Here is a 22,613-nt window from a genome sequence, read left to right on the forward strand (position 1 = left end):
GGAGGGTGTGCAGGCAGCTTATCCTTTGGTAAGACAAAACAGTGATCATTATCTGTAGAAAACGTTCCAAAACTGTGACCTGCTATAGCATTTGGAGTGTATGAGTCATGTTAAATATAAGCGTAGGCTAGGCTACACTGGTCATGTCAAAGGTTAGATTTCTTTGGTATTATGCCTAATGGGCTAGACTGGGCAAAGTAACATTTCACATGATGTCATTAATAAAAAAAATAAACAGCTTATGAAGGGGACAGTATCAGTAATAATAGTAATATCAGTAATATCACAAGTGTAGTTGGTTGTTAGCTGGCCACTGGAAAAAACCTAACACTGGTCCATTTAGATTAGTGTGGGGCTGAGGTATCACCCACCACATGGCTGCACTCAGATGCTCATCCCTGAGGTAGTGGGTGCAGCAACACACTTTAATCAGCACATGCTCCTTACCTCTTTATATATGGTTACAAATAACATTAAGTTACATACTTCATACCCATAATATTTTGCTGCTCTGTAATGTTCTTATGGTGTAGACCTAAATTCATTCAGTAAGGCACATTCATATAATAGATCCACTTAACTTTCTGTATCCTAAACTGTCAATTAAATGATATGAATTCTCATTTAACACTGCCTATCCCCCAGAAAACAAGCCTCTTGTGTGATTGACGTGACCCCACCCGGTAGTCACTTCTTTGTGGTCCGCCACCTTAGGTGGCGCTGTGTAACGAAGCTGCAAAACTTATTCAGTGAATAAGAATGACGGAACTCGTGCTGCTGTATCTGCCACGCTGAAGTAAACAGCCACATTTTGCCGTGGCTGAATGGAGGCACGACCAAGGCGGGGGCGAGGGGATAGTAATAGGAGAGGTGGTGATGGAGGGGTTGAAAAGGTGATACCGGGGGAGTACAGAGGACGAGGAAGGGGCACCCACCGAGGAAGGGAGAGAAGAGACCATCGGGGCAGGGGGCGACGGGCACCGGAGGCGGAGCCGGTAAAACGGAGACAGATATTGCTTGACTATCTAACAATATTTATGCCTTAACATTAAACATGGATAGGCCGCCTAAAGTTTTTTCTTATCTAAACCTTGTGATTCCGTTAGTTTTGAGACACTGGGATCTCTTTCCCACGTAAACATGAGTTAAAATCCCTGATTAAAAACTGGAAAACGTTAACAGGGTTGCCTACTCTGTTAAGCTGGCTGGAGTGAGATTTTCAGTTTTAGACAGTACTGAACACACACGTATGTAATAGCTTTATTACCTTGTAAATTGTCTGTAGGACTACGAAACTACCCCAACGCTTTTAATGTAGCTGGTTTCAAGTTTATAATGGAATAATACGGACGCTCCTTTAATTACGACATTTCAATTTAGGAACTTTCACATATACGAACGAAGTGGGCTGTAAGTCCAAATTGTGTTCGTTAGGCTCCCGTTTCCTGTGTGCAACATCGATTTTTTTTTTTCTGTGCACCAATTCCTCCTACTACGAGTTCTGGCCGCTATTCCCGCCGTGCAGCAGCGTGACGTGCGTCCTCCCAGCATCCTAGTTCCTTTTACTTGTGTATACCCTTAAAATGATGTTGAATAACGACTTACGAATATTTTAAGTTACTAATGGTCGTTCGGAACGTATTTCGTTCGTAAGTAGAGGAGCGTCTGTGTAGATTTCCCGTAAGATTTTTTTAGGTGAGCGTGAGTAATACGCCAGACCCTGGGATATCTTAAACGTGTCATGTGTTCCTTACAGATTGTCCCCAACCAGTTATCTGACTACTAAGCTCCACTGTCCCACGGTTAGTCAAAAAAATAAGGCAAGAGGAATAAGTATCGGTTTAAACATCATTAATTCTTAAAAGTCGTTTGGGAATAGCTTTTCCATATACATTTGTGATCTGGACAGGAGAGTATGCTTACAGGTTTTACATGTGTTTTTTTTTTCATTTACTAGATTTTATTTAAAATCACGACATTACTTTTGTTTTTAATTAACAGAAGGATGCTTGTCTACTGGTCCGCTCAGATATATGCACAGGTGACAGCAAGGAACTCATGAATTTTGTTTTGTTGATCGTTCAGAAGATCCAAGATGATGCTAACAACCTGGAAGATGTTGAAGATGAAGCTGCTGCAGTTTTCTCCAAGAGAAAGCTGGAGTCCAACTGGAGCCGTTATGAGGCTGCGGAGGAGAGTGAGCGGAACGAGGAGCAGCCCACACAGCGGGGAGCAGACTACCACGCTCTGCTTGCTTCAGCAGGTTTGTGTTCCCTTTGCTTGCCTATGATATGAGCTCTATCCACAACCATATAGTTAGGTCTCCTGTAGGGCTGGACGATTTATCGATTTCAAATCGAATCGATTTTAGCAAATCGCAAAGGCTGCGATTAAGGATACACATTATACACCACGTTGGGCTCAGGGTTTAAAACTGCTGTGAGAATAGTTTTACAAATTCATGCTGTGATCCCTGTGTGTGTCATTCTCACCAATCACAAGTGCGATGCTTCTCGCGGGCCAGTCATGCTCACCAATCAGAGGTGGCCCAAGAAGGCGTATAGGCCCACAAACAGCAAACACGTGAAACCCAAGGAAAATGTTACATTTGCGGTGCGGAAAAATACTGATTCCGCTAATAAGTGAATTGCCTTCTTAACCGAACCGTAATTCAGATGTTTTATCGAATTCCTGGTTCTTAAATTTTTTTAATCATTTCTAATACAGCTGTGGAATTAATCAAATTTGAATCGCTTGCCATTATGGCTTGAATGAATCGACGGTATGATATATGAAGAAGGATGAAAAGAATATGAGCCACTGCATCACTTTCCTTTATTCAACGGGAAAGAGGGTGGCAGCAACTCCTGATAAAGCCATCGTTAAAACGGAATCAGATACATATACATTACATATTATTATTATGTTACTCATATCCTTTGCCCGACATCCACATATCATATGTGTTGCTTTAATAAGTTTACATGTGTTTAAAGTGTGTTCGAGGGGTATATTAAGGCGTAAACCATAAAAAGATGTTTGTTTATATGATCTTCCTATATCGCGGATCTTCACCTATCGCTGATGGGTGTGGAATGTAACTTCCGCAATAGGCGGGGGATCACTGTTCTGGCAATTTTTGTCATAATTGCAGAATGCATGCAAGAGAAACAATATCATAACCTGGTCAGGGGGGCCCAAACATGTTTTTCTGGACACAGGGGGGTCCTTGGATTAAAAAAAGTTAGAGAACCACTGTTCTAGATATACTGTCTCATGAAGAGGTAGCGATAGGAATTTCTGGCAGAGCCTGGAACTGCAGCTGAAGTCGTTGTGGTGGTCAGAGGCTTCCATGGCTGGAAATGAGACTCCACCCAACTGCTGAACCTTGGTTTCAGTAGAAACACTGCAGGTTCGGGTTTGACTGTGGAGCAATGCACTTAAAGGCTTATGCCGCTTGTGATTCTCATGGGTTTCCTAAATGAGAGGGTGTGAGATTGGTTTAATAGTCGCAGTCTATGCCTACTTCTTGTGAGCATTGAGCAGCTCCACGCTGAAGATATGGGGACTGTGGAGTTGCATGAGGCTTGTGGCTTACTGACCAATCTGTGGAAATGACCAATAAAAACAAGTGGGCATGGCTACAAGCAACAAGATTAAGTTCAACTCCCGGGGGGGAGTTCCAATGGGTATGCTACAGGGTAGAAGACCCTGAATACTCTGCAGGGACTAGAATAGTGTACCTTTTTGGCTGGCACCCGTCACAAGGCCCGGCAACTCCATTGGCACCTGGCATGCAATGATCTATCCCCTGCTGAATTTTAACAATATCGCAGTAATACTGATAATAGTGATAATTTTGGTCAGTATAATTGTGGTAATACATTTCATCTCTTTTGTAGAGGTAGCAAGTACAGTAGAATTCAGTTTAGCTGTCTCGGTCTGCACACAGACATATGCGAGTGAATGTGAAGCTTGGGGTCTGAGTAAGGGTCAGCTATTTCTTTGGTGCCCCTGAAGCATTTTTCAGGGGTGAAGGCCTTGTTCCAGAGTCCAGCGGTAATGCGACTTCTCATGCCGAGCATGAGACTTGACCTAAGGACCTTACAGGCATAGATCTGCACACCATCCCCTCCAGGTGACTTTGGACTGCCCTGGAATTCCTGAACCAACTACTGCAAATGTTTACATTATTTTTAGCTTAATAATTTATTGTTTCTCGGTTTACCCCGACAAAGTTCATTCAGTATTTCTGAGTGTCCTGCGAGTCATTTGAGTACATCTGCCAATGACTTATTTTCATTGCTGTAACAAAGTAGATAGCTGTATGTTATGTATCAGAATCCCATAGTGAGAGAGCGAGAACCATCGGCTCAGCTGTGATTACATGAAGATAGGCAGGCAAAGCATTTATGTAATACTCGTATTGCAACACCTCAATCGTTTATCAAGTTAAAAATTATTAAAAATTTTGCTCGTCTTGCGAAACACTTGCAAACCAAGTTACTTGTAAGCCGAGGTTTGACTGTACTCACATTATAAGGAAACGCAACAATAGCAACTTACCTAATTCCTCCAAAGCGGTCGCGGAGTTCAATGCTCCAGTCACCTGCTTAGCAGGTATGTTTCCATGGTATTTGCTTTTTAAGGCAGCCAGCACTGCTGTTTTTAGCTTTGTTTTAGAATTATTGTATACATTTTCATTTTTTTAAACTTGTTTACGGCTTGCTCCATTATTTTGATAACTCCTGCCTTCTCCAGTTCACTCTGCATTGCTTCATAAACTTTTGTTTTCCGCTCTGACAACTCTAACGTGCTCCCAACTCTGGCCCAGCAGTCTTTCGGGGTCAGAAAAATGAGGTACGGCCCTGATATATCGGCCCCACACCGCTGTTGTTTTTGGTGCAAATGAGGCAAACGGGCCAGAATTTAGACTCAGCATGGGCACCGGCTCTGCTGTGAAGGGGCCAGTAGAGGGTTCTGAGCAGGACAGACTTTCATCGTGTGCTTAATGGTCGCTCTTCTATGACGGGAATTGTAGATGTTTTTTGTTACCTGTTAATAACCTCTTGTTTCTTTTATTTTCCAGGTGATTCCTACACACAGTTCCAGTTTGCCGAAGAGAAGGATTGGGAGCTGGATTCACTGGCTAACAATCAGGCATGAGTTCATTTTATTTGGCTAGCATAGCTTTTTGTCATAAAAATATTATTTCTGAGAGACACTTTGCCTTCTTGAATTTGCTGAAAATATAATTAAAATTTAACTGGTTTCCAACTGGTTTTTGCATACTGACTGTTTACACTTGATTTTAAAATGCGTCTTGGGCAATCAAATCGCAAGCGGACAGCACTACATACAAGTGTAAACGACCACCAAGAAGCATTGTTATCTTGTCACTCAAATTACTTACCAAGGTGGTCTGGGATGCATTTGACCATGCATCTTTTGTAGTGTAAGCGCTAATGTATTATGAATGCGTCCCCAACACAGATGTCACAATAATATGGCACAACAGCAGTGCATGGGGCAGTAACGAAACACAAGTGGTCACGTGGAGACATGATAGACACGGCGATGTGTCTTCATTTTCTTCTTGTGATTAGATAACCCAAGATGCATTTTAAGACCAAGTATAAATAGGGCCTAAGATAGGGCTGGGCGATATATAGAATTTTGTCATATTCGATACATTTTTCCATACAAAATAACTTGATAATGTATTGTTATATCAGTTTGTTTATTGTGGAGACAACACAGTTAGTCGTACAATGGCTGGAAAACGGATCGGGCAGTGCCAGAAAATGCAGTGAGATGTATGCACTGACAATGCCAGAAAATGTAACGTGCTGTACACATGCTTGAAAATGCTGTGCATGCGCAGACAAATCAGGTAGGTGGTACGGATCAGGGATCAGGTACTGACAGACACCCCCACAAAGCCCCGCCGACTACTCCACACAGCCTCATCGACTCACACTGTGTCCAAAAGAGGCCAGATAGTGAAACGCAAAGGGAAATGCAGAGCAAAGGAAAGGAAACATTGCAGAGTATAACACGCGTACCATCAAGAAAAATGCGTGCTGAAAAAAGTGAAACATAACGAAAAAAGAACTATCCCTATATATACACAGACCTCTATATTTTTAAACAAATCTGCATTATTAAATCCTGTTTTAATCATAGTTCTGCAGGCTATGCTGAGCAGTAGGTTGCTTTTAAGTTCAAAATTTCTAACACAACAGTGCACAAGAAGAAACTGAAGCAGGAGACACTGAGAACGACCAGAAGCCTGCCAGGTAAAGGGCGGTAGCGACATTCTAATGCCAGAGATAACCATTAACTTATCTGACAGATTCTCATGAATCATAGGATGACATCAAGTGATCTCCAAAAGGAATCGTGCAGGTGTGAGGTGCACTGCTAGGACAGTTTGTATCAGGCTTCTAGAAGCAGAACTGAAGTCCAATGAAACAAGGAAGAAGCCCTTCATTAATGAGAAACAGAGACGAACCAGGCTGCAGTTTGCAAAAAATATATATTATTCACAGACGCACACCCAGAAATCGTATGTATCTAGAATGGAACACAGACACACAGAATATCAATACAGTGGCATAAATATTGAGATATTGTCTTTCAGTCATATCACCCTGCCATAGCCTAAGAAGCAGTATAAAGTAACATGTAGTGTGCTTCAGAATAGAGACCTTAGTGCTCTGGCTCAAACTGCAGTCTGTACTAGTGTGATGGCCAGCCAATGCTGTCACCCCATCCAGTCATGGTGGCTGATGTTTTGGCAGATGGGCATCTTGTTCATGGACATCCAGGCCGTCGCTCAGTCCCTCCAGCTGCTCCCGCTCTGCCACAAACTGAACCTGGAGCCAGAACTTGCCCAGGTAGGGATTGAAGTGTCATATTACTTGAGTTAAATTGTCAGAATGGTTTTCCCTTTAATTCTGAATCGTATAACAAAACTTAATCTTTAGTTCTACCTTTTTTGTAATGCAAAGATTTTTTTAAATTTTAATAAAAAAAATTTGTAATAGAACGTCATAAAGTGCAGTGTATTTTGCCGTGTCTAGGCTTAAACAGGGGTGTTCAGCCTCAATTCTTCTATATATAATATGTGGAAGGTGTAGCTAAATGGCAAAATACACCAGCTAACCTGGGGTCTTATGCACAGGCTGTGCTGTCCGACGCCATTCGAGGTCTTTAGGTTGTTAGGCCAGGTGGTGTCATTTGCTGCTTCTTTTCCCTAAAGTCAGGACTCCAGATTAATGTTTCCAGTGGTAGCAGTGGTGCTACCAACCTTCTCAGTTGGTCACATCAGCACATGATTTGGCCGCATTTGTTTTTTCTTTTGTTTTTAATGCAGCATGGTATTAAACAATGATCTTGTATGCTGATGAATAATTGTCCCACTCTGCATACTCTAGTTTTTGTATTGATGAAAGTTTGACAGTGACTCAAGACTTGATACAGTAACACCTTCACATTACTGAGGGTTAGGGGCACAGATTCCTGCAAATGTGACAGTTTGCAAATAATACTTGGGCACCACTAACCTCTATCCATAACAGTCTGCTAGCCTTCAGAAATATAAAACGTATAAATTACCAATTTCTAAACATATACTGTACTGAACACTTTCCATGTCAAATTACTTTGGCATTCCATATCAAGATTTTTTGCGTATAACATATAAACCATCTCAATGATCTCCCTGAACGTACAAAGTTATCATTGTACACATTGTGAGCACTACAGTATGGAATCATTATTAAAAATGTAAAATTAGCTGTACTGAAAAGTTAAATTACTGTAAGAAGTACAAGGTTCCACAGTCACAGGCATCAGCTACAGAGCATGTTAACACCACAGCTAAAGGCATTGTTTCACACATATATTATTAGTGTGTGTATATGTACGAACTCCCGCCTGCAGGTAGGGAGAAACCAACTCAAAAAAAAAGACACACTTAACCAGTGAAGACAAAAAACACTTTGTCACAATTTAACGCAGTACCTGTGCAGAAGCAAAACATCCTAATGATTATCATACATTGGCACAGATGCAACCATGTGAAATTTTAACTCTTACATGCTCAATAAATGGCTTGTATATGCAAGCATTTTGGTCACGATCTGGTCACGATTTTGGTCACAGAAATTTTCACACCGCAGCAGAATCCCTCTCCACCAGCTAAATGCTTTATTAGGTCTCAGGTTTGCGATCAGCAGATTCTGAAGGTCCTTTGTTTTGACCTGCACACATCACAGGGAAATGCATACTTTCAGTATTTATTTTGCCTTGTTTACTTAGTGGCTTCCTTAGAAATTACTTTCTACTAGTGAGAAAGAATGTGTTTGCTTACAATGAGTTTGGAATTTAGCACTAAGGACATATTTAATAATATCAATAATTCTTCTTAGAAATTATTGAAGAGTCTGATTCCCATGGTCCTCATTAAAGCCTGCTATTCTAGTTTTGAATCTAAGCCTCACTCTGGCTTGATGCACACATCATAGTCAAGTGTTTGTACACTCCATTTGCCCACTGCTCATGCACCTGCCTTTTTGCACCAATACTATAGTCACATCCTTCATCTTGTGTCACATTGTAAATGAATCCCATGGCTGTTCACTCCACCGTCTGGCCTCAGGTGACAATGCCCTCGGAGCTTCCCATAAAGCCGCTGAAGGTCCGACAGGAGGCGTGCATGACGGAACAGCCTAAGGCCGCTGGCACCGCTCACCGAGGCTTTGGGGGCCTGGGCGCTCCTACTGTGGCTGTACCAGGCTCACACAAAATTCAAGGGCTTCCACCACGCGGGATCTCTGCACCCTCATCAGAACCAGAGGTTGCCGATGAGGAGCTGGATTTCCTTCTGAATTTACAGCATCCTGCCACCAACATGAAAAACACCGAAGCAGAATCCAAACAAACAGTGGAAGTTCCAGGTACTTAATCATGCAAATCCTGGCAGACTGTATTTTAGTGGTGCATGTGCTCAGATACTGGCTCTCTCTATTAGTAATATTGCAAATATAGCACCACTGACCAGTGAACAGTTGCAGAAGAAATATTCAGCCAATCTAGATGTGTGTTTTCATGCCGTAAGACCATATGTAGCATGGAATTAATCTGTATGCACGAGTCTTAATACAGCATAAGAAGAATTACTTTAGACATTGATATTAAATTAATGACGCATTTTTAAAATCACTGCTATTGGTCCATCATGGTATAACTATTACAATAAGTAGTACTTATTGTGTAAAAATGTAATTGTTCATAACCTACTTTTTGTAGCAAACACCCAACACAGGTCAAACCAGTAGTGGGGGAAAAAGTGACGAGATTGACGATTTGCACAAGTTAAAGTTTCTAAGCATTTGTTTGAAGAAGTATCATTTGAGGCCGTAACCGGCTGCCAATGTCCAGAAACAGGACTGCATGTGCAAAACAGAACATTAAGATTAAGTAACGTCTAAACATAAGTTAAATCTAAAACTATTTTTATGGTCTCTTGATTGAAAGTAAACCTATTTGGTTATTCCTTGTGGTAAGAACAGGTATAAATAATGTTTGGAGACAAAAAAAGTTCTGTTTTGTGGAGCTCATCTAGGGGTGAATAGTTCCATAAAATGCAATCGGCATCTTGTAGTTTTTTATACTCTAAAACAGTGTTTCCTAACCTGGTTCTCATGGACCCCCAGACAGTCCATGTAAATCAGGGGTGCCCAACTCCAGTCCTGGAGGGCCGGAGCCCTGCACAATTTTGGGTTTCCCCTCATTTAACACACCTGATTCAACTCCTTGTGCTAATTACCACACAGCTCTTGAACTGAATCATTTATGGTGGAACAGGGAAAGAACTCACAGGGCCCCGCCCCTCCAGTACTGAAGTTGGGCACCCCTGATCTAAATGATACCTCCTTCACATTATAATTAACACATTAAGACATTAAGGCAAAGCATAATTTCTGGCTGATTGTAGACTTGAGGAATGTTTTCTTATTCTAAAGAGAGATTTTAACTAATATGGAAGCATATGGCATAAAATAGTCTGTTGTAGCTCAATAAGACCTTTTGTGCTCTTACAAAATCATTTATAGAATACGCTGCTGGCAATGGAACAGTACAAAGTTATATTTTAAATTGTGTTTGAAATTTGAGATTTTCAGCTTGCATGTCAAGTCTAGGCACATGCTGTTGGCTTTCCAGACAATTTGCTATTCACCTCCTTTGCCATGTGCATACTTAAGTCTAAAAAATGCTGAAGAAGAAAAGTTATTGACAAATGTTTTACCAGTCTATCTGCTACACCAGCCAAAAGGATTTGTGGCATTTCTGAATGTATACACCTCTGTATTCGTAGTCAACACCCTTAATTAACTATCCAACATCATACCTAAAGACATTCACAGTGTTTGTGCATGAAACAAGCTCATGGCTGCTGTCAAGGGGTGATGAGTAGCCAATCACTAAAGTCATTATGTGATTATACACAGGGCAGCTTTTTGAGCAATATTCCCAGGAAACTGCCCCCCAGGTGAGACAAAGGGCAGCTCACCTGGAATAGGATGATCACAGAAAGTTTCCCAGTGCTGATCAGAGTCTTTCCAATAGAAATATGTTGCCCATAATCAATGGGAATGTGCCTGAGCAACATTGCTCAATAAGCTGCCCCATGTATCATCACCCTTTGTCTATGCATAGCATTCTAATGTTAGAACTGTGTGTGTGTGTGGTATGCAGAGCGGCCTCCAGTAGGGGACACAATTGTGGAGCCAGAGCCAGTGAAGAAGCCAGATCAAACAGAAGAGGACCTGGAGGATTGGCTGGACAGTATGATCTCCTGAATGCTGAGGAGGACCCTTACTGAAGAGGGCACATACCAAAGAAATCCTTTGCATTTATTGAAGCTTGACATATAACATGTAGTTCTTCATATAGCGTATTAAGTAATCGTGATCAAAAGGGATTTCTTGTATGTAGAATATGCATGCGTTGACTGGTCTCCTGTCAGAATTGCATTGGCTTGAGAGAGATCAAGATACGCAGTCACAGGGTTGGCAGAATGTTGTATGGGGAATTTCAGCCAGCAACTCTCAGGAAAGGACCCCTTCTTGCAGTTACGTGGGATTTAAGGTGATGCTGTGAGAGTACTGGGCCTTACTGGAATGTCACATATGTAGTAAATTATAGTCTAATGCCTTAGACTGGGATATTTAAATGTGTGCTATGGCACAGCATGTCTCACTGTGGTGGATGACGGTGGATTTTGCAGTTCCAGAATTGCTTTGCACTTCAGTATCATGTATGTTGTGATTTCACATATGGAACCAAAAAAGTGTTAAGTTGTAATGTTACAAAAATAACTGAATGTTACTTTTCTCTTAAGAAAAGTTGAACAAGCTTTATTTTGCATTTCGTTTCGTTTAATTTCATTTCTTTTTTTTTATTATTGTGCTTCATTAGACTGAACTTACATATTAGTAACCATTGCATAGAGTGATTTTTCACTGGTTTTCAATTTGATCTTTTCACATGGCCTATTATGCATTGTATTCACAGTCTTTTCATCAAAAGCACTTGCATGATGCTAAATTACCTCTAAAAAATCAGCTTGATTGGGTAGCTAGCATGTGAGGTTTGAGCCCCCATAAAAGCTACAACCCATGCAATTAAAGAAAAATTATGTATGGAGCTACCACATCTAACACAGAGAGAAGAAGCTATTTTATAACATGGCCCTTAGTGTAGTGTTTCCCTTGATGCTGCTGTTGTCAGCTAGCCTGGTGGCCAGTGTCTAAAAGGACTTATTTGAGCAAAATATGTACAACTTTAACCTGAACCGTAATTCAATTATATCAGAATTGGCTTGTATTTTCATCACTACAGCTACTCTGTTCTGTCTTGTATTGAGGTCCCAGATACTTTAAAATGGACCTGGCACAGTACAACAAATATTGCCAGATGTGTTTGGATTTTAGCCTGCATTTGGCTAAATACTGTCCAGAATGGGAGCGGTAACGCACAGGAGACAGTGGTGTCTGTGGTGTTTGGAAACTACATGTAGGGCTCACAATAGGAAGCAATAGTTTGGTAAAATGGGTAAAGGGCTGCAGGGAGTCAAATGGAGCCTAAACAACCTTTTAAAAGAGTCACAATGTAGCAGTATTATCCCAGAAGATACTTGTGCAAAAGTCTTAGGCAAGAAAATTATGTACATTGAATGGGTTGTACCTGATGAGAGGAGTCAGGGGTAGGAGGTATGAGTCAGGTCCATAAATATTGGGACATCGACACAATTCTAATCTTTTTGGCTCTATGCACCACCACAATGGATTTGAAATTAAATGAACAAGATGTGCTTTAACTGCAGACTTTCAGCTTTAATTAGAAGGTATTTACATACAAATCAGGTGAACGGTATATGAATTAAAGCAGTTTGTATATGTGCCTCCCACTTTTTAAGGGACAAAAAGTAATGGGACAAATTAGCAATCATAAATCAAACTTTCACTTTTTAATACTTGGTTGCAAATCCTTTGCAGTCAATTACAGCCTGAAGTCTGGAATGCACAGACATCATCAAACGCTGGGTTACAACCCTAGTGATGCTCTGCCAGGCCTCTACTGCAACTGTCTTCTGTTCCTGCTTGTTTTTGGGGCATTTCCCCTTCAGTTTGTCTTCAGCAAGTGAAATGCATGCTCAATGGGATTCAGGTCAGGTGATTGACTTGGCCATTGCATAACATTCCACTTCTTTGCCTTAAAAAACTCTTTGGTTGCTTTCGCAGTATGCTTCGGGTCATTGTCCATCTGCACTATGAAGCGCCGTCCAATGAGTTCTGAAGCATTTGGCTGAATATGAGCAGATAATATTGCTCGAAACACTTCAGAAGTCATCCTGCTACTTTTGTCAGCAGGCACATTATCAATAAATACAAAGGAACCAGTTCCAGTGGCAGCCATACATGCCCACGCCATGACACTACCACCACCATACTTCACTGATGATGTGGTATGTTTTGGATCATGAGCAGTTCCTTTCCTTCTCCGTACTCTTCTCTTCCCATTACTCTGGTGCAAGTTGATCTTTGTCTCATCTATCCATAGGATGTTGTTCCAGAACTGTAAAGGCTTTTTTAGATGTTGCTTGGCAAACTCTAATCTGGCCTTCCTGTTTTTGAGGCTCACCAATGGTTTACATCTTGTGTTGAACCGTCTGTATTCACTCTGGTGAAGTCTTCTCTTGATTGTTGACCTTGACACACATACACCTACCTCTTGGAGAGTGTTCTTGATATGGCCAACTGTTCTGAAGGGGTTTTTCTTCACCAGGGAAAGATTTCTTCGGTCATCCACCACAGTTGTTTTCCGTGGTCTTGCAACTCTTTTGGTGTTGCTGAGCTCACCGGTGCGATCTTTCTTTTTAAGAATGTTCCAAACAGTTGATTTGGCTACACCTAATGTATTTGCTATCTCTCTGATGGGTTTGTTTTTATTTTTCAGCCTAATGATGGCTTGCTTCACTGATAGTAACAGCTCTTTGCATCTCATATTGAGAGTTGACAGCAACAGATTCCAAATGCAAACAGCACACTTGAAATGAACTCTAGACCTTTTATATGCTCTTTGTAAATTAGATAATGAGGGAATGACACACACCTGGCCATGGAACAGCTGAGCAGCCACTTGTCCCATTACTTTTGGTCCCTTAAAAAGTGGGAGGCACATATACAAACTGCTGTAATTCCTACACCGTTCACCTGATTTGTATGTAAATACCCTCAAATTAAAGCTGAAAGTCTGCAGTTAAAGCACATCTTGTTCGTTTCATTTCAAATCCATTGTGGTGGTGTATAGAGCCAAAAAGATTAGAATTGTGTCGATGTCCCAATATTTATGGACCTGGCTGTATATCTACATTGCTGTAGGATAAAGAAGAAAATCATTTTATCATTAATGCTGAGCAATTGCCCAGTATTAAGCTTTTAATGGTCTCAACAAATCATTGGTCAGATAATTAGCAAGAACTAAACAAACACACTCCTGTGACCTGGGCCACCATTTATATTTTGTATGTTTGATTTAAAATTCAAGCTGATATGTCTGGGGTCTGAATGTTAAAAATTTTCCAATATCTTCTCGCTTTTTGCTGTTGAAATCATTAAAAGCTCAATGTTTCACAGTTTTACGTTTTTATTTGCCCAGGAGTGTGTACATACACATTCCTAAGATTCCATGTATGAAAATGTTAAGAATTTACTATACAGATGCATATATATTTTCTTTGTCAAGACTTGCTGAGTTTCCTAGAGGGCAGCTGATCCCTGCAAGCACAGTGTCCATCCAAGCAGCAGAAGGTGATTATCTTCCATAGTAGGTGTGTAAATGTACAGATGCAAACTTCAGTATTAAATGAGCTTCCTGAAAACCACTTTGGCATGTCTAAGCATCTCCCATTAGATCTTTGGTCCCTTCTCCTCCGGTATTTTATTGTCCACAGACAGGTACTCATGCTTCTCTGTAGGACAAACAAAGGGAAAGCGATGGATTATGTTAGGTTTACGCATATGCGACCTATTAGTGTGATGTAAGCATGTGACCCAATGTGCCTTGATGCTGATGAGACGCTGTCGCACCTTCTGGCTTCACAGCATCCGCTGGGACGGAAAGTTTCTGGTAACACCTGAGGAGGACAGCAAGAAGCAGAGGCTCTCCAGCCTGAAAGAGGAAGTAGAGGAACGGGAAGAGGTAGAGACGGCCAATGGTGTCTGGGGAAAATGCGACCTTCAGGATGGTGGCACAAAGCTGGATATTCTGACAGCCAGTTTCCATAGAAACTGTTCTTCTGCATCTGAGGAAATGAAAAACTGATTAAGGTCTGATTACATGCTACATATGTTTACAGATGTGTCTTCATAAGTTTCTTTGTAGAATACTGAATCTTCTGAAAGTTTTGCCTCTGACTGCATTTAGGATTAAAGACTCTTTAAGAAGGACATTGGTTTGGTATCAACATCAGTAGGGAGCAAACCAGCCTGGAGTCCCCCCACCCTCTAAACACACACAGTACACCTACAAAATTGGTAGGGAAGTGTCTCACCTGTCCATAACCGAATAGACTACAGTGCTGTACAAAGGCAAAATGCGATAAAGTACAAAAACTGAGTCTTAACTAAAATCAGGTCTCTTTCGTCATGTGACAAAATATCTTAGTCCAGCTATGCTTGGTTTGAAATGGCTAGACATCGCAAATAGTGGTCAGTGAAACATCTCTGAGGCACTTTTCCATAGTTTTAGTGCTAGTTTAGTTAATGTGTTTCGCCTTTGGTGGGTAGGCTTTTACAGATGGTTGGCAATGAGGCTCAGGAGACATATATTGCTTCTGTATACATTGGTTTGCAGAAGTGTGCAGGTTCTTGTGCCTTTTTCATGTTCTAAGTTGTCCGGCTTTATTAAATACATTAAATTAAGATTATCAATAGATGCTAAAGGAAATTCAATGAATGTTATAGATATAGTGATATAAATGCATAAATTAAATTAAGACAAGACAGTTCAGCAGAATACATGACCAATACATGAGCAAAACAATAATGCCAAAGATAGAGACAAAATGACATCTCTTTGGGTCAGTAAATAAATAGCCCAGTTCTTCGTTAAGAATTTGTGGGTAATTTTCAAATAAGAAAAAACATACTGAACCACTGTATAAATATAGATGGATACAAGCTTCAAAATCCCAAAAGCTGTTAATATGTGGTTAAAATGTTAATAAGTGGTTTATCTGCAGTCAAATAAATTTTGACTGTTTTGAAAATTGAAATAAGAACGAGGACTAGAAATATGCACAGAAATAATTTCCAAAGAAAAAATATAAAGCTCTGAATAAGGCACTGTCAATAAGTCACTCACCCTGATATTTGAATTTAGCCATGTGGGACTGGACCTCCCTGCAAACCCTTGACAGAAGAATTTTCACACAATGTTTCCCAAAATCTAAGTTCATACTGAAGATTGCAGGAAATGTTTCCCTCAATAGTACCTCATATCTGAAATGGTAGGAATGTGTACTTACGGGCCACTGAACCTGAAGGCTGTAGACAGCAGGTAGCCGAGAACATATCCAGTGAGAGGCATCAAAGACGCTGTGGCTATCAGCGGGGGCGTCATTATTAGCATTATCTCGCTTCCGATTGTCATGCCAATGAGGATGGCGATTATCACTGCAGAGACCAGCAGGATGCCCATTCCCATCTGCCGATTACAATTAATCTAAATCAGCCAGAGAGCAGGGATTTTATACTCACCTGTTGTGTCAGCAGCTATACCACCCACGGTTCAGACTAGGTAATCCATCTAAAGCTAAGCCGTTTTGGGCCTAGTCAATACTTGGATGGGAGACCAACTATGAAAGTTGGGTTGCTGCTGGGAGAGGTGTTGGTGTGGCTAACAGGGGAAGTCCATCCCTGTGATCATGTGGATCCCAATGCCCCAGTGCAGTAACATGGCCACTGTGCTGTAAATAGGATGCCATCCTTTGGACGAGATGTAAAAATGAGGTCCTGATTCTCAGAGGTCATAAATGGTCCTTGGGCATCTTTTGAAAGAGTAGGGGTGGTACTCTGATGTCTTGGCTAAAGTCTACCCTTTTAATCTTCCTCTGTATCTAACTGGTGAATTCTCCCCTGCCCCTCACACCCTTAGCTACTGTGTGTTGAGTGTACTGGTGCAGAATGGCTGTTGTATCATCCAGATGCTACACAGTGGTGGTGATTGAAGTATCTTCCCATTGATTCTGTAAAGCGCATTGGGTGTCTTGAACAGTGCTATGTAACATTCACTCACATTAAGATATTAGCATAGCTTGTGACTATGGATTACCTGAATAACAATAATACATCTTTTTGTTTAGTGTCACTACTACTACTCTTATTTATGAAGTGCACATGATGTACATCCTACCAAAATTGTTTGTACAGTATGAATACTTCGTTGCCAAGCATATTTTCTATGTTAAAAAGCTGAGGCAGGCAATGTTTTTCAGCCTTCACGTTACATGTGACCAGATGTTAGATTTAAATAGTGTAAATATGATAAATCGGCACATTGATCGGATCAGAACAACACTCATTGCAAGGCTTATGCATTGTGTGGACGAATCCTCACCTTTGTGATGATATGTGAGAAGCGAGGAAATCTGTGGTTAATGACTATGCCAATGGCGCATGGCAGAAGTGTCATGAGCAGGGCAATGAAGATACCCAAGAAGGGCACAGCATTCTGTATATTTGGGATCCCTTTGCAGTACAGGTACAGGAGTAGTGGCATCATGCCCAGGGCCAGTACGGTTGAGCAGGTGGTCATCACAATGCTGGCAGAGAAAAGAAGCCAAGTTATCCTAATGAGCCTGCAGGACTCTATTTTGGAACCTCACTCAGTTTGTAGTGGGAATCAGTATTTGGGAAGGCTGGAACCTCAGTTTGTGCATCACAAGTAATCACAAATGAAGAAAATAACTCCTCAGAGATACTGGATGACTGGATCCTAACTTTTAATTTTCTTAAAACCTAATAACACAGGAGTATACAACTTTAATGACATAATTGAAGAGCAGATTTCCAAAACTCTCTCTTTTTGCTGTTTTTAAGATGAGGCTTCATCCTCATATGTTACAGTACTGGGAAACAAATCTCACTCAGTCCTTATTTGATCCAACAAAAAACTTTCGTTACATTTCCAAACCCATGGAATGAATGAGACTTGAAAATTTGCTCCTCAATTTGCAGATAAAATATCAATTATTTTGGCAAACACTCATCCAAATATTCATCCATCAGACTGCTTAGGGTCTCATGGTTAATATTCATTAGGCTGTTCTAATGTGTACATAATTGTTACATTTGAATGCTTAATATAATAACCTTGATTTTTTGGATTTGATTTGATTTATTGGCTTGAATTAATGGAATAATTCACTGCACAATTCATACACACAAAAACTTAATATAACACAAATTATGGCTTTAACAAGATGTTAAAATGTATTAAATTCTTTTCTGGAATAAATCTGGCAGACACCCATTAAAAAAAAATAAAAACACAATGACAATGCAGCAGAGAATATAATAATACCCTTAAGCTGTCTGAAATTTAAGTCCAAACACAAATATATGTTACTGTATACTCATTTGTCTTGACTTATTCACATGTACTTTTGTTGATATTTGAGCTGTAACACATTAAAGTGCTTTTACAGAAGCTAGTGTGCCAGGGGAATATTGCATACATTTTCATTAAAATATCAAGTTAGAATGGAAAAATAAATATAATGTTATACAAAATTGTGATTGGGAAAAATGTTTTTATTAGATTACATGAAACCTAATGGCCATCCTGTGAGCTCTCCACCCGCAACGTGAAAGGGCCTCTGCCATTTGGGCAGTTAGCATGTGTGAGATTGGACCTGTTACGCACACTGGCTCTGCTATGTGGAATAAGACCCCTGTGGCAGAGAAGGAGCCTGGGCTAGTGCGGGAATCAGAGTCTGCCCTTTGGGAAGGAGGTTTAGCACCTTGGGATCTCACTCATGGGAGACGGTGAGAAGGACTGTGATGCAGATCGACTTGGTGACTGCAGATTTGTGGGATGTAAGGAGGTCCATGGTGGTGCAATGAGAGTTAAAGAGGAGGCCTGCACTTTATCGGTCAGTCCCTATCCTCACTGAGCTGTGGGAAATGACTGAAAAGACAAAGTCTTGAGATGGAGTAGCCCAAATGAGGAGTGCAGGGCTACCTGACTCACTCTCCATGAGATAATATGGAGATTGAGTGACCTCAGAATAGAGCTGCTGCTCCTTTGGATACAGATGAGTCACCTGAGCTGTTCTGGGCAAGACCCAGCACTATAGCCCATTATCAGAGTGTAACTCAGGGATAGGCAGCATGATCCTGAAGTGCTGGTATCCAGCAGGTTTTCCATCCTACCCCATGAGCTACTATCTGCCTTGCCCTGACGTAACTGATTATAAGAAGCTACTCAAATCAGTATTGAATACTGGGAAACTATATCCATTGTGGTAAATGGAAAATTATATTTATAATTTGTTCCAGGTCCATTGAAGAAAGTCAATTATTTTCCCTTAAATATCCCTAACAATATTTCAGCATGATCTGCAACACTTTTAATTCCTGTTAACTAAATACCAAACAGTTAATGCAGTAATATTTTGAATTTGAGCTTATATGAAGTTTTTTTGCAGTACCATATATGGTTTTTAATAGTTACAGAAAATAAGATAAAATAATATAAGAATAAGATAGAAATGCAAAATGCACCTAATGTAATGGGCCATTATTGTAACTGCTTGTCAGTGGGAAATAATACTCTGTAATTTCAAATAGTCCTATAATGCTTCAGCTATGTTCACCATTGCTGTGCCAGAACTTCCTCACTCAGATATCAAATATGGTCATTAATGTGAACTGTGTGAATAATATGAGGAGAATCCCAGGATGGTGTCTTTTTCTGTATGCTAAAACTACCACGTCTGGCACCAGTGGTCACACCATGGTTGGCATCACACTATCTGCTGTATGTACAGTTGGCTCTTTGTATTCATAGGCGATTGGTTCTAGGACCCCCTGCAGATACCAAAATCCATGGATGCACAAGTCCCTTACATAAAATGCTGCAGTAATGGCGTATAGCCTATGCACATCCTCACATATCCTTTAAATCATCTCTAGATTACATATAATACTTAATACAATATAAATGTGTCATGCCCGGCTCGTCCGCTCCTCGTGTGTGCCACGCCCCCTGATTACCCACGTGTTCTTCCCTGATCGTCTCCATCTGTGTCTGCTTATTTTGATTAGTCATGTCTTATTTAAGTCCTGGTTTTACCTGTTTGCCCTGTCCATCATTGATGTTTGTCAATGCCTGTGTTCCGTCCCGCTCTACCTGCTCCGTTTCCCCGATTAAAGACCCGTTTTCCGCGAATCCCGCTTGCCTGCCTGCTCCTTGCTCGCTCGCCTGCCCGACGATCGCCCGCTTTGTCCGCGATCGTGACAAAATGCTATGCAAATATTTATTATTTTGTATTGCTTATGGAATAATGGCAAGAAAAAAATGTGTGTAAATGTGTGTTCAGATGAGGAATGCAGAAAATTAAATCAGAAAAATAAAGTACAGCAGCCGATTAAGTACATATAGATAGGATATGCTTACACATCACTTCATTTGCATGGATTCAGTGTAGTGCTCAGTTTGTGACAAATTCAAATTTTGCTATTTTGCTTTTTGGAAGTTTCTGTAATTTTTTTTCCCCAAATCTGCGGATGTGGAACTTGTGGATACAAATGGCCAGCTGATGATTTCATCAGCCACATGATTTCCGGCTTGGAACAGCAAGCTGTCTGCATTAAGAAATGTTACATGCAATATTGTATCTGTAGAACAGCTTGTTTGCTGATAGTGTTTTCTTGTCCACTATCCTTTCGTTGAGTACTTGTTTGTGTCATTTATTGAGGAAATTGGTATGGGTCATAAACTATCTAAAATGAACACTTGATGAGGGTCATTGACCTGAGAGATATACACTAGACAGAGCTATATAATGATAGAGACCTGACAGGGTCGTTGACCTACAGGATAACATCTGAAACACATGGAGCGTGAACTTGGTATTAAAGCAGCACTTTATGCACTTCATTGCGAGTACACTCTCCTACTTGTTTGTCTTTCATTTTTTTGCCTGGGGACAGCATAACTAAAGTGCTACTATAAAGTACAAACATATTTTACTAGTGACAATCATTATTTTTGGAAAAATCTATGAATACTTTTTTAGTAACACTTTAGTTTTACTCCACCTTCATAATGCCTTTATAAAGCATTCATGGAGCATTCAATACCCTTCGTAATGCATTCATAAATCATTCATAGAACATTCAGTGCACCTTCATAAATCATTCATAGAACATTCAATACTCCTTCATGGTGCATTCATAATGTATTCATAAACAGCTTGTAAATATACATTAATATACATCAATGAGACATTATATGATTATATGATTCGATCTCTTCGACTGCATTATAAAGGCATTATGAAGATGCAGATAATATAAAGTGTTACCATCTTTTCATTCAAAAATATTAAATGCATGTATTTTTAGATTTATCACTTGTTGAAATTAAAAATATAATTAAACTCTCTATAATTATGATTGTTACACTAGGCCACAGATGAAGGTACGTAGAGAGTGTAATAGACTCTGTCACCTGTTACAATGATGGAGACCTGAATGAACAGATACGGGAGCCAGTTTACCTGAGGTTCATATCACCTTGAAAAGCCAAGGCCAGGACGTTGGACAGGTTTCCACCTGGAGAGCAGCCACAGATCAGCACAGTCACAGCCTCCAAAGGGCTGAGCTGGAAGACCTTGGCCATAAGGAAGGCCGTGAGAGGCATAATGCCATACTGCATCAACACAGCAAGGAGCACTTCCCTGGGCTTCAGCATGTAGGTCTTGATCTTGGGAATTTCCATGGTGCAACCCAAGGACACCATGGTGATGAAGAGGATGATGACAGTGACCGTATTTATGGCTTTGTCTAGTGCTACAGAATGGGGTAACTGCAAAGTAGTGGTATTGTTTGCAGATACTGGTGAGAGGAGGCTGAAGTTCAAAGGGACTGTGCTGCTGTACAGCTCCAGGGTCTCATTCAGGATTTCATTCATTTTCAGTCTGACTTTGCAGTTTTATCAGTCTGTGTCCTTCCAAAGAAAGAGCATAAAAGAAGATTAGGATGACAACTTCTCAATTCACTGTTTCAAGTTCTTCTACAGTCAATCCTTCTATATCAGGGGGGTTAAGGGCACATGTCCACTGCAATCTGGAAAAACTGCACAAAACGTTTTAGTCCCCTTGATACCTTTGACAAGTGTAGCAAATATGTGAGTGCAGCAAAGGAAAACGATACAAGGCACTCGAAGTACAAAGATCACTACGAGATATGTGAGAGGCCGCCATAAACACTAGGAGTCCTTCATACCAGCACTGTACATATATTTTATGCATTTATGAGTTACTAAACTTTTTGTATTATCTGCTGGCCTTCGCATGTTGTCTGTGGCTTTCACAAAACTATAAAAAAATCCTATTTAAATTTCTTATGATGACCCCATGATTTATAGAAATCATGATGGCAAAAGTTGCAATACAGAAGACCCGACTATACTTTCTAATGCCTCTCTTTGAAACACCTCACATATGAGCAGAAACAAAAGGCCTGCTCTCCTATAACCAGGCCAGTCTACCAAAACTGTTTAATAATAATAGGCAAGGAAACGTATGGGGACTTGGGTGTCTAAGTAGAGATACCGCATGTCATCAGAGGTGGTTAGTTCCAGTCCAAAGAAGTAAACTAGAGCAAGATTTAGTTTCAACCAACCAGTTGAGTACTTTGCGTCTTTGACTCTTTATACTCAACTGTTTGGTTGAAACAATTTCTTGGTCTGGATTTTTATTTTCTGGACCTGAGCTATCCAGCACTACATGTTGTCTGTTCTACAAGTGTTGA

General features: G+C 40.5%; 2 protein-coding genes across 2 annotated transcripts; one reads left to right on the forward strand and one right to left on the reverse strand.

Moving 5' to 3' along the window:
• Window positions 1-41: 41 nt before the first annotated feature.
• On the forward strand, window positions 42-14,206 carry LOC125720962 (cell death regulator Aven-like). The gene is made up of 6 exons (XM_048996882.1): window positions 42-995; window positions 2,086-2,263; window positions 5,090-5,160; window positions 6,804-6,899; window positions 8,666-8,963; window positions 10,765-14,206. Exons 1-6 carry the CDS (start codon window positions 825-827, stop codon window positions 10,866-10,868), a joined length of 918 nt encoding a protein of 305 aa, XP_048852839.1. The 5' UTR covers window positions 42-824; the 3' UTR covers window positions 10,869-14,206.
• Window positions 14,207-14,480: 274 nt separating this feature from the next.
• On the reverse strand, window positions 14,481-21,615 carry LOC125720829 (sodium/bile acid cotransporter-like). The gene is made up of 5 exons (XM_048996691.1): window positions 21,359-21,615; window positions 17,191-17,395; window positions 16,100-16,278; window positions 14,661-14,875; window positions 14,481-14,542 (listed from the first exon to the last, which is right to left on the reverse strand). Exons 1-5 carry the CDS (start codon window positions 21,598-21,600, stop codon window positions 14,481-14,483), a joined length of 903 nt encoding a protein of 300 aa, XP_048852648.1. The 5' UTR covers window positions 21,601-21,615.
• Window positions 21,616-22,613: the final 998 nt, after the last annotated feature.

This window comes from Brienomyrus brachyistius, unplaced genomic scaffold (assembly GCF_023856365.1).
Source record: "Brienomyrus brachyistius isolate T26 unplaced genomic scaffold, BBRACH_0.4 scaffold27, whole genome shotgun sequence".
Classification (NCBI taxonomy): Eukaryota; Metazoa; Chordata; class Actinopteri; order Osteoglossiformes; family Mormyridae; genus Brienomyrus; species Brienomyrus brachyistius.